General features: G+C 34.3%; 1 protein-coding gene across 1 annotated transcript; it reads right to left on the bottom strand.

Moving 5' to 3' along the window:
• Positions 1–271: 271 nt before the first annotated feature.
• On the bottom strand, positions 272–5,833 carry LOC128191201 (uncharacterized). Its single transcript, XM_052863284.1, has 3 exons — positions 5,657–5,833; positions 549–764; positions 272–457 (listed from the first exon to the last, which is right to left on the bottom strand). The coding sequence occupies exons 1-3, from the start codon at positions 5,742–5,744 to the stop codon at positions 342–344; spliced, it is 420 nt and encodes a 139-aa protein (XP_052719244.1). The 5' UTR covers positions 5,745–5,833; the 3' UTR covers positions 272–341.
• Between the last annotated feature and the right edge of the window lie 6,366 nt (positions 5,834–12,199).

Raw genomic sequence — 12,199 nt, 5'->3', positions numbered from 1 at the left:
TCATCTCAATACGTACAACCTCTGCGACGAAAATGAACAGAAACTATTGGTAGACTCGCCGATAGACAGACAAACGAACCACAACAAAGCAATATGCACTTCCTACTTTGAAAGGGGGGGGGGGGCATAATTAGGGAGTTCAGTTGCGAAAAATTACAACCAATCATAACACTTTCAAAAGCCTTTACAAAAAGACAAGATTCTTCAAATATAACCACCATTCATAGATAGAAAAACAGTTTTGTTTTTTTTTTTTTTGAAAATTTAAGACTTCTGAATATGTATCTTTTTGGATAGATTAATATTGTTTAATTCTATTTCTGCAGATGAGTTCCATTCGTTTATTTAGAGCATAATTTTTTCTTGCATATTTCTGATAATCGGAATTTGGGGTATTTCTTGCAAAAGTCACATAGAGCATCTCCCAGTGTTGTAGGTTTTTTCCTAGAGTCGGAACCTGAATAAGAAAAAAAAAATATGAAGCAACTGTTACATGTATGTGAATTTGAAAAGTGTATTCCTCCGGATAATGCATAAACCTTTCCAACCTGATTTAGTAGCTGACGTTTTGCCTTTTAGAATCTTTGCACAGTAAGTTTTACATTCTAAGGGTTTTTCTGACGTAAACCTTTGACAAATTTGACACAGATCTTGGCGTTCTTCAGTAGATATCATTGGAAGTGCATTCCTGGGCGATGCAATACTATCTAGTGAACGAGACGGTTGTTGACGCCCCAAAACCAAATGGTCTGTAAATGGGTTCTCTAAAAAAACAAAAACACCGCTTTAATATTTTCTTGGTTAAGGTGTAAAACGAAATGAAATTTACTTCCACTAAGTTTTCGATTACAAAACTAACCATTATTTTAAGAATGTATAAATATAATATATAACCTGAAATTTATCAAAATATATATCAAAATAAGGGCAGCGCTAAGCGGAGTATCCCCTGGCGACATTAGTTATTGTGTGTGGGATGCATTATTTAGGAATATACCGTTATGTAAATGAGGAGACAACATTCTACTAATCCTCCATTACTACAAAAACTACTTTTTCTTTACCTGTACTAGATCTAAATCCAAATCAAAGTACTGAAGTACTGAAAGCCGGGCTCCATTGATGTGTCTTTATGCATATTGTGTAGTAAAGACTGAAAAAAGCTCTCTCTCTCTCTCTCATGCTTTTAATGTCAGAGAGCGACCAAATTTTGTAAGCGGCTATAAACATAAAAATGTCTAGTAAAAAAAATGCATCAGTTGCTGCCTTGAATTTTCCAACAAGCGTTATAAATTCAATCCCCATTTCTTCAATGCACAGCAAAGTAGTTCGTGGAAATTCATGCGCATTGTATGTATCCAAAATGCATAGTCTTGTTTTTAAAACACGTAATTAATAAGAAAACATAAAAAGAAAGACAATTCTCTTGAAATAAAAAAAAACAAAAAACAAAAAAACAACACTTTTGACAAAACATGGCTCTTTCTGTAACTATTTGGTATAGCGGAAGCTTTAACTTCGACGCTGGTTGGTTTTTTGTTTACTTTTGAAGTTGTGCTATTTATAGTAACATTGGCGATTTGCCTGCCTACAACCAGGACTCTGCTTTCAGCAGAGCCCGGCTAAAAATATCAAGTTGTTGATTTGAACTGCTTATTTTCACTTTGTTTTCACAGAAGTGAAGCAGAAGTAGTTATTGTCAAGCCGTACATAAAATTTGTTGAAAACTGTGTTATTTTAACGATATATTTAAAAGTACTCAACTAATTGACTTGAAAATTAATTGGGTTTGTCCTTTACCATGCCGAATAAGTGTACGAAGTTTGATAAATATCCGTGCAAGGGTTTTCTTTAAACTTGCTTCCAAGCTATACACACACGCATACATGCACAGCAGCGATGCTATATGTTGCGCGCTGGGAAAATAATGATGTTTAAAGTGGATGGGATACATATTTTGGAAACTCCACTCGGAACACACCCCTACATCCCTATTCATGTAAACAGTGTAACTTCTCCGGGATTTTATCGTGCTGCTTAAGACCTCGTGCTTGGGGTTGGATCTGATTTAATTATGAAGGTTTTTTTTTTAAAGATTTAGGTCACTTGAATTATTAGGTGACTTTTTGCAATTGGTGTTCGTCTGTTACTATTATTTTTATGTGAAGTACTTCTATGGTAAGAGGAATCAAAATTTAGAAACTCGTGGCTTTACCGCCCGCGGGGCCTCTTTGGCGGGCCAAACAAAAACGCAAAAAGGCCAGATTTTTATATACAAGTATCTGAAATATCGTGGGGGAAAACTAAATGAATGGTAACAATGTTTTAAACTCGTCAAAATATTAGCTAGACACTCAGGGCTGACAGCTAGTATAAGTTGCCAGTCCTGTTAAAATTCAACCAGCCCGGAGAAAAAAATTGACATTTGTTCATTTTTTTCATTTGCATGTAAAACATTCAAAAATCTGTTTTTCGATTTTCGTTTCGTCATAAAATTGTTGTCTCTTCCGAATCTCTTCAATGAGAAATGAATTGAAAAATAAACAAGTTCATATTTTGTGGGATTTAAACAATTAAATGGTAGAATACTAACATTTTATGTTGATTTAGGGAATTAAAACGATCTTCAAAGTAAAAGGTCGAAGCGGGCAGTTGATTTAATTTAGCGTATTACTATTAATAGAAGGAAGTTGGAGCAAATTTTACTGCAACTCTGTCGCACTGGTCTGAGATTAGGAAGAGACGTACGTTAAAAATTTTCAGCCTCGAGGAATGTCGCTGAGATTATCCTATATTATTCCGTAGCATGTCTTGAGACTCTATCTCACCATCTTCACATGTCAAGCACAGTCTGCGTGAATTAAACACTTGTCTTGACTGTTGTCAAAAGACTATACAAGGAAAGCGATAGTGTGATAAGAATCAGTTAGAAAATCTTCAAACTCCGATGCCGATACTATATATACTTGGCTCAAAAATATCCACGTCCAGTCAGGCACTCGTACAAACAAATTTGTTCGCCCGTGACAAAAGTTATGCGTCTCGGGCGGTTGGGCTGACGGTTATTTCAAACACTGAATTGGTAACCATTATGATTTTCATGAAGCCCCATGCGCGGATCTAGAGGGGGGGGGGGTCGGGGGGGGGGGGGTCCCGACCCCCCCTGGAAAATGAAAATTTATTAAATTTACATAGTAAAATTATCGCGAAAATATGCCTCGGACCCCCCCCCCCCCCCCCCCTGGCAAACACAATTATCCTTCGGACCCCCCCTGGAAAAATTTTCTGGATCCGCGCATGAAGCCCTCTAACAAAATTGTGAAATTAATGACCACTAGGGTAAGGGGTACAGACCCTAGATTGGACCAGTGTAGCCTTTAGTAATCAAAGTAATGACGGGAATTGATTTTATTGATTATTTTTATGCTTAAATCAACGGTTTGTTATTTTGTTTGGCAAGTAGTTCCTTAGCTGTATATGAAACATTGCGTATATTTTTCTAATATGAATTATCAGGCTTTTCCAAAAATAATTCCGAGCTCATGTATAGACGGGAAAACCCCACATGCATCATGCTGTGTAGTATTTAGGGATATAATTAACGCCATCAAACTCTATGATATGCATTTACACCAGCTAGTTATCGAAATATTTTTAAATGATTGTATCCAAGCAATATTGAACTCTGGCGTTGAAATATATACGACCACAAAAATATCTATAATGTTCATTTAAAATCGGACTGTTTTCAAGGTTTTTATAAATAAGTTTCAATGAAAAACAATACTTCTGGATACATTAGTTCGAATTTGTTATTTTTAAGTACTAAGTCTTGTCAGCGGTAGTACTTTTTGCTGAGGCCCAAACGATGTTCCACTTCCGGTTCGCCAGAGTAACTGCACAGGAAACTGAAACTCCCAAAACTGTATAAAACCATAAAAATCTTCGTCTGTACTCCAACGTTTATTTAAGAAAAACTGAATACATTGTCCATGAGGCCCTCTTGTTAGATTGTGAAACTCATGACCCTGTTACAGGGGGCCAGGCCCTTGGTTGGTACCAATATGGGTATATGGTAAAACGTTATTAAATATTAGAATTTTTTCGAATATATTTTTGAGGAAAACCAAATGCATGATTATGATTTCAACTAAATGCATGGTTATGATGCCCATGAAGTTCCACACCAGAATTGTGAAATTCAATGTCCGTGGGTTGGGTATTAAAACCCCAAGGCTTTGCCAATATGGCCACAGTCAAATTGTATTGATTTAAAAATATTTTCTTTACTATCCGAGTGTTGGGAGATTAAATCATGCATTGCTAAAATCATAGTCCTGATTTTAAATTGTAAAAAGAAGATGTTTTTAATGGGGGGGGGGGGGGATATGGTCATAAACTGATCATTTATTTTTACTCGGGGTGATTGCTACGAGTCATACATTACAATTTTAAATTGGTAAATTGTCAATTAAATATGTATTCTATTTTAGGAAACTTACTCTAATATCATGAGCATTGTACACTTGAAGAAATAGGCTGAGTGTGTGTATTTTGCGTGCTTCTGCCCCTGGAGCTAAGGTATAGATAATCCGAGATTCCAACGACTCTCAAACCCAAACCGACCTCATTTTCATGAATTAGTGTTTTTGAAAATATCAAATAATAACAGCGGGGAGTCAGGGGTTAGGGTTTATACTTCAAAATGAAGGTTAAAATGTAAACAGGGGACTCAATGACAAGTCCATCTATTGGCTATGGTGCTCGGTTGACCGTCAAGGCCTGTGGACCTCTTGCTAATTCACTGCGTTGCACAGGACTTTAATGATCTTTTTGTCGTTTTGTGTTGACGGGGCTTTTGCCTAACACTTTTTTTCAACAAGTAGGGCGTGCCCGCCTTGCGTTTAATTTAATTGGTTACCATTTTTTTTTTTACGGTTTGAGCAAGTTAATATGGATTATGTGCATCGTGTCGCATGTATTTTTTTTTTTAAAAATTGACTGCTTCTGCCAATTATGTTGTGTATTTATTCGTACATTTGCAGTAATTAACCTTGTCGACCTTAATTTTTAAATCGTCCATTAATCAAATATGCAGCTTTTCAGTTCTTGTCTGTTATTAATATTTCATTGTCCTATTCTGCCTACGCTTAAATGAAGTGAACTTAAATAATCTGGATAAACAAGTTATTTCAAATGGAGTGCTGTAGGTCTAGATGAAAATGAAATACAAAAATAAGAAAAAGAAATCTAAATCTACGTACATTTGTGTATTGAACTACAAGTATGCCATAGAAAGTTTCACATAAGAAAACAATATCATTGCTTTGTGGAAAAATCCACTACATACCACATTCTAATATACTATAAACTTTTATAACAAAAAAGTTCAGATGTAGTCGACCACATGTATATTAGGACAGAAGTAATGCGTGGTGTAATAATATTGCACAGACACCCCTTATTTTAAAACCGGCCCGATCGCTACATGTATGTACAAATTATTTGAATTTCTTAATAGACAACAATGATTGGGTAAAGATGGTGAAAATTATTTTTAAAAAAATAGAGAAGACAATACTGTTGATGATTAATTGGGCGTTAAAGGATAGGGGAAAACTTTAATGAAAATAATCGTGATTTGGAATAACCTTACCTTGTTGAATTTGTGGTGGGGCAGTCCGAGAGGGTATCGCAAACACAACAGTTGGTACGAAAATAAAAATGAGAACGAATGTCGACATCTTCTTCTATTGTTGTTCATTAATAATGAACCTCACGTAATTTAATATTATGTCATAATGACTGCTAAAAACATATCACAGGTTAAATCATATGACTTCTGTATTTTGACAGCTGTAACAAGCAATGACAATGCAGGACTAAAAAGAAAGTGTTTGTCGATTTATTTTTTAAATATAAGGTGGTATTAGATATTTCCTAGTACAGAATAATTAATTTTGTACTTTAGCAATCATTTATGAGACTATTAAGTACACACAACTTTTCGTTTACTAGAGGCCACCTGAGATACAGGCATTTTAACCAAACTGTACCTTTACCAATATCACTAATCTAGTTGATGCATTTTCTTAACTCTTACAATGCATTTACTTTGATCGCTTTATGTTTCGTAAATTCCAGTACTATGTAAAAAAGACGATTGTTTTTAGTTTATCGAAAGTCACTTTATAACCACAGAGCCTACTTACCAGAACCCCTGATCCTTGGATAAATTTCACAATTTTTGTAACGGTTTCATTGTTTATTATGTGGCCATTAATTCGCAGTGCCCATAGAGATCAACTTGCTAAACTTTACTATGCACTAAATTGCCTAATACATATGTAGATGCTCTTTTATAAAGGAATATTCACAAAATTAATATTAGGTTGTCAGCTTAATAACTAGAAGTGGATAAGACGATTTTAAATGTAATAATTTTTATTCACTATAAGATCAAAAGAGTCCCGCCCGAACACCACATCCCCAATCGAACATTGTTGGGCCTCTCCGGCAGAGATCGGAAAAACACCTTAAAAATATAACATAACCGTCCAGGATACTCCTTATCTGTTGAGGTTGGAGCTTAGCTGCATTAAATTCAGGAATATACACTGAAATATTTACGTTTTCAACTGTCTTTGTCTGTGATAACATAATTAATCAATTTTGAACCTTAACACCCAATAACTTCATTAAACATGAGTGTCAAAAAATGGGCGTGTCTTATAGCATAACCGAAAAACGGTTTTAGTTGCGCTTCGTAGTAATACGTAGCATGTGCTGCATGAAAAAATAGTGGTTTAAAAACAAAAGCTTGTTTTAAAGTATACAAATTGGAAATATTATAAATAAATGTAATAAGAAATCGTTCTTTAAATTATGCATCGGAGAGAAAGAATATTCAAAATCAAGCTGTATATTCATATGACGCATCCATATATCAAATCTGATTTGAATTTTTGCACCGGATGTTGATATAATGATCGGAAAGTGAGTGATGACAGAGAGACGGAACAAGGTAACACTACATTTATATGCCCCAGCCATTTCAAGCCGGGCCATAAGAAGGCAGTAAGAAAGCTGATAACACAGGATGAATCTGTGCCATTCAGTCAACTGAATGGTCTGAAAAGGTGCCTGAATGGCATATCACTGCCATTCAGTCACATTTCAGTTGACTGAATGGCACATATTCATTCTGTGTAACTTCCTTTACTCGCCAGACAATTCAGTTAAAGCCACAAGAAAAAGAACGACGGATGAGGCCAGAGAACACCTGCAGTCATAATAGAATTATTTATCAGAGCGTGTCATTTTACCCACCCATCTGAAGAAATTTTTTTTTGAACGAATTTTAATTTGAAAGATTGTTCCTTAGGTAGACAGTTTCCAAATCCCTGCTAAAAGAACTGTTGAATCACATAACATTATTTTACATTGTACTATATTCCTACATTGGGAGGGAGGGGTTGTTTTGACTCAAAATATGGCTTTTTCAGATCCAAATGGTTCTGTTTGAAATAATTTAATATCATGCCTGTATATCTGTCATAAACTGTAACATCATCTTTTATTTCAAGGGTATTATTAAAATGTTTTCCTGTTTGTTATGATTAACCGAATATCACAACTTGAAAATTTTTGCCTTATCTGACACCTTTCGTCATTTTTTTTATATAATGCATGTAATTATATAAGAACACTCAGGATTGACTTAAAGTATTCCAAACCTAGTAACACAAAGAGTAATGGAAATAATGGAATTAGACTAATGCCCCGAACAATTTATTTTAAAAAAAACTTGAGTCAAGAAGGTACCTACATGCAATATTTACAATTTATTTCATTAATTGTTTAAACTATGTAAATTTGCATATTAAACAGATACCAAATTATCAGATATTTGAACATTTGGCTGTTGTCCATGGTTAGAAGTGCTGGCACATAACTTTTGTTGGCAAGTGGTTGGATCCATTCCTTTGAGAAAATAATTCTGACAAAATGCACATAAAGCATCGGTCATCTTTTCGTTAATAACATCTGTTGGCGGTGGAAATCCAGAAAATGATTCTAAATTGTACAAATACCAGAGTGCATATATATATATATATATATATATATATATATATATATATATATATATATATATATATATATATATATATATATAATTTGACACTCTAATATCTTTTTGTTAAAAAAATGTGTAACATGTCAAATGAACGGACGTGAAATCCAAAAGTTTAATAAAATGCATCAACTTAACAAGCAGCTGTACTCAAACAATCTTATTATATTATCGCTCATATTTTATTACTTAATAAACTTAAAAATCATGTAGGTGATTTTTTTCATTCAGTGCAGGTGATAATGTGTGTAGAACTAAGAAACACTTTAAGAAAAACCACACATACCTTGTTGAAGTGTTTGTCCTTTTCCGGGAATGGAATCTGAAATCCCAAATACCAAACATCTTGTCACTAAAATTGTTCTTAAACTGAAACTTAACAAAAACATTTTCATTGCCAAATAAATCTCTTTCTAAACAAGATTTTTTCCAGCAATGTGCAACAAAATGCTAGTAAATATAAGGATCATTGATTATCCGAATAATGTCATAATTAAAAAACGGCGACGCTCATTAATCCCCGATATATGTCATGTGTTGTGAATGAAGTCGTGACTAAAATATGATGTATAACTGCAGATGGTGCAGCAATCCCTATGGGCAATCATCAATGCTATTGAAAAATGAAATGTACCACTTCATCATTAAGTTCACATATTGTTACCTGACAGCGCGTGATAGTCTCAACACCATTGGCTACATCGGTTTTCTGGGCAAAAATTTCAAACTTAAAAATTTAACATTCTTCCTAACATTTTTAGGGCCCCACTCTGCGGATGCCCAATAGTGATCAGTCTGTCCGACTGTCTTTTCGTCCAAATCTCCGTCCGAGGTCGCTTGTCTACAGCATTACTTCTCTCCCCTTGGCCCAATCTGACTCATACTTTACCCACAGAGTGCCTTTAGATAAAGGGTGTGCAGTGATCTTGAACCATTTTTCTAGGTCTAAGGTTAAGGTACTAGCAGAATTATTACCATCTTCCTTGGAAGACGGTATAAAGAGTGGAAATAATTTACAGACTGCGGGTTGTGCACTTCCTTTCCTTTGTGATTGGTAGAAAATACATGATGTAAAAAATTACATTTATTTCATTGGTTGAAATACTGTTCGGCGCAAGGGAGATAATTTTCTGATGATCTTTTTCATGTACGACTTAACAAATTTCGTAGATTTCAAATCTTAAAAAGTGAGAAAAAGAAAAAGCACTACAAAATCGCAATGAAATTCAGCCTTTGGTTTTCGGGTAACATTCTGTAATATCTATTGATATTATTTGTTTTTCTTTTAGCATTGTTTATTCAAATATCTATACAAAATAAAAAAAATTGATGCGGTATGCTAAAATCGGTAAAGTTATTTGCACCTTAGATAGATAAATACAGTGGGATAACTTTGATTTTATAAAAACAAGCATTCTGAGAGTATTGCATAAGCAATACACGTCCCCTACCGGTTTGTGAAAACAATGCAGTTATGCAGAATATCGATCCCGAACATTAAACAATTGGAATATAAAAAAGTATTTTTCTCCAAAAATATGTCAACCAGACGCTAGAAAAGTGTAAACGGACAGACGGACTGACGGACGCAGAGGAAAGCTATAGTCCCCTTCGGTGAAAACCGGTAGGGGACTAATAATACGAGTCTACGACCCTACCTAAGATCCCTTTTACCCTATAGTCGTTCTCAACTTACAAGCTCTCAATTTTAGACACGAAGGCTTAAACGACACTCTTACAGAGTGTCTATGGTCAAAGGGTGTGCAGTCTCTCTGAATGAAGGTTGTAGGTCAAGGGCAGGGTCTTTCGGACCACCAAAATTTCCCTTTTTCAGAGCATATATATTTTCCATTTAACCCTAGTGAGGGTTAAAAAAGAATTTTAAGAAAAGTCCTTGTCCGGAGCAAATTTTTTTTCATTTGCTATAATTTGGCTCATACATCACCCATATACATGTAGTGCCTTTGATCAAAGAATATGCAGCGACCTTGAATGAAGTTTATAGGTCAAGTGTCAAGGTCATATCGGACCACACAAAAGTCCCCTTTTAAAGCATATACATATTCTCCACTTAGCCCTACATGTATTTGACTAATACTTAAACAAAGCTCAATGGCTAATGCAGTGACCTTGAACCAAGTCAATGTAAAGGTGGTAGCGGATATCTGTGTAATCATTTTTCGATCGTAGATTATTTACCATTTGATTCATCTTTCTCAGATTGAACAAAAATGCCTGTTTGTAAGAGGTAACAAGAAATCATATTGACGCAAGCGTCAAATGGGCCGCAAAAATATATATGTTCTATGAATCACTGATTGTTTACATAAAAACACACCACAAAGAAGAAAATAGAATTGGTGGTTCTAATTTTTATGGTAAATTTTAATATACTTTCAGCAACTTGTTTTGAAGTTTAACATTTTACTATTATCATTAAGAATCGAGTTCGTTACTGTAAGCATTTCTAACGGTAATTGTATGATCATTGCTATAGTATGAAGTAATGGAGAACACATCGATTTGTACATTACTCTAATACAAAGTTCAAATCATCATTATTTTTCCCTTGGAGATAACGTATTTCAAACCATTTTGGTTTTTTGTTGTTGCATTGTATTGAATGAAAACTTAATACATTAGTTTAATATGATTTCAAGGGACCACAAGATAAAATAGAAATGGATAAGTTCAAATTTTCCTGTCAATTCAAATTTTCATTTCTGTAATATTTTTGCGTAAATAATTGATATGGATGTCATTTCATGATATTTTCTACCACATTTTACATGGAAATATAATAAATACACACACAACGTCATTTTATTTGACACGACACATAGAAATTCAAATAAATCATTTATATAGAATTTAATGACATTCAGGTCTTTAGTATTTCAGGTCTTTAGTATATCCCGCATACGAATCCTGATGCATTGTTTTGAAAAGAATGAAGAACTCCGAAATTTTCCGAATAGATTATAGTCTCGATAAAAACGCGCCAAACACGACAATCTACTAAGTATGACCTACTTTTCATTTACGAGTAAAACAAAAATTATGTGATATTTTCTAAACGGCATAAAACATATTTCTACATGCAAATTTACTTTTAATTCATAAAAATAAGCTTAATATCAATTCTATTAAAAAAGAACTATCCCGCAGAAACGCAGTAACAATATTTAATTGTATATCAAATAACGGACCGCCTTCCGGCGGCCCGTAATAAGATTAAAATAGCAATTTTCCTCCTGGCAAAGAACTTCTAAGTTATAGGTCAAGGTGAAAGAAAAATTCTCAGAAATTCTTTTCATCCTTTGGTCCATTATTTAAGTGGGGCCCTATGAGATGGTCACTATCTCAATTTTGTCTAGTTGATTTTCCTAAGGCGGCGATGAAGAACTGTGACAATGTAATAGTCAATAACAAATTATCACATTAATAAAAACTCACTGAAATATATCCTTTCTGTCAAAAATCATGGCTTATGTCAATATGCCTTAAATGGTCAGATGACAGATTCGTTTTCAACCGAATGCGTCAGTAATTTTTTTAATTGATAATTGGGAGCATATTGCGATTTTGAAAGGTCGTGGTTGTATCCAATTGCTACAGTGCCGCACTTTATTTTCTTCTGCTGTTAATGTTTATATGAAGGAATTTATATTTTTTTTTAATTAAGGTCTTCCGTTTCCAACGGAAGACCTTATAGTTTTCGTACGATTTCTTCTTCTTATTTTTTTTCCACAAATTTTGTGCACGCGATTTCTCAAAAACTATACGACCGATTTCAATCATTTTTTCACAGAAGATGGGACTTGATGTAAACTTCATACATTTTTGAGATTTATCGGCCATTTTGCACATTTTCACGACCTATTTTGTGCAGAGCTGATCTCAGAAACTATCAAAGATATGACTATGAAATTTTCAGGATAGGTAGTCTATAGTTTGAAGTTGTGCACTATTATGTTGTTTTACGCCAGTGGCGCCATTTCTTGGAGCTCGACTGGGCTCGAAAATTGAGTACGAATTTTCATTCAAAATTTTCATACGTTTTCA

This window comes from Crassostrea angulata, chromosome 7 (genome assembly GCF_025612915.1).
Source record: "Crassostrea angulata isolate pt1a10 chromosome 7, ASM2561291v2, whole genome shotgun sequence".
NCBI classification, from domain to species: Eukaryota; Metazoa; Mollusca; class Bivalvia; order Ostreida; family Ostreidae; genus Magallana; species Magallana angulata.
The sequence above is the reverse complement of the archived record's forward strand: the minus strand, read 5'-3'. Positions and strand labels throughout refer to the sequence as shown.

Bases quoted from the DNA above. Each gene is read 5' to 3' on its own strand.
- LOC128191201 (XM_052863284.1), bottom strand. From the start codon at position 5,744: ATGTCGACATTCGTTCTCATTTTTATTTTCGTACCAACTGTTGTGTTT. The intron at 765-5,656 runs GTAAGGTTATTC...TTGTTTTTTTAG, and splicing joins CCCACCACAAATTCAACAAG to AGAACCCATTTACAGACCAT. The intron at 458-548 runs GTTGGAAAGGTT...TTTCTTATTCAG, and splicing joins AACGTCAGCTACTAAATCAG to GTTCCGACTCTAGGAAAAAA.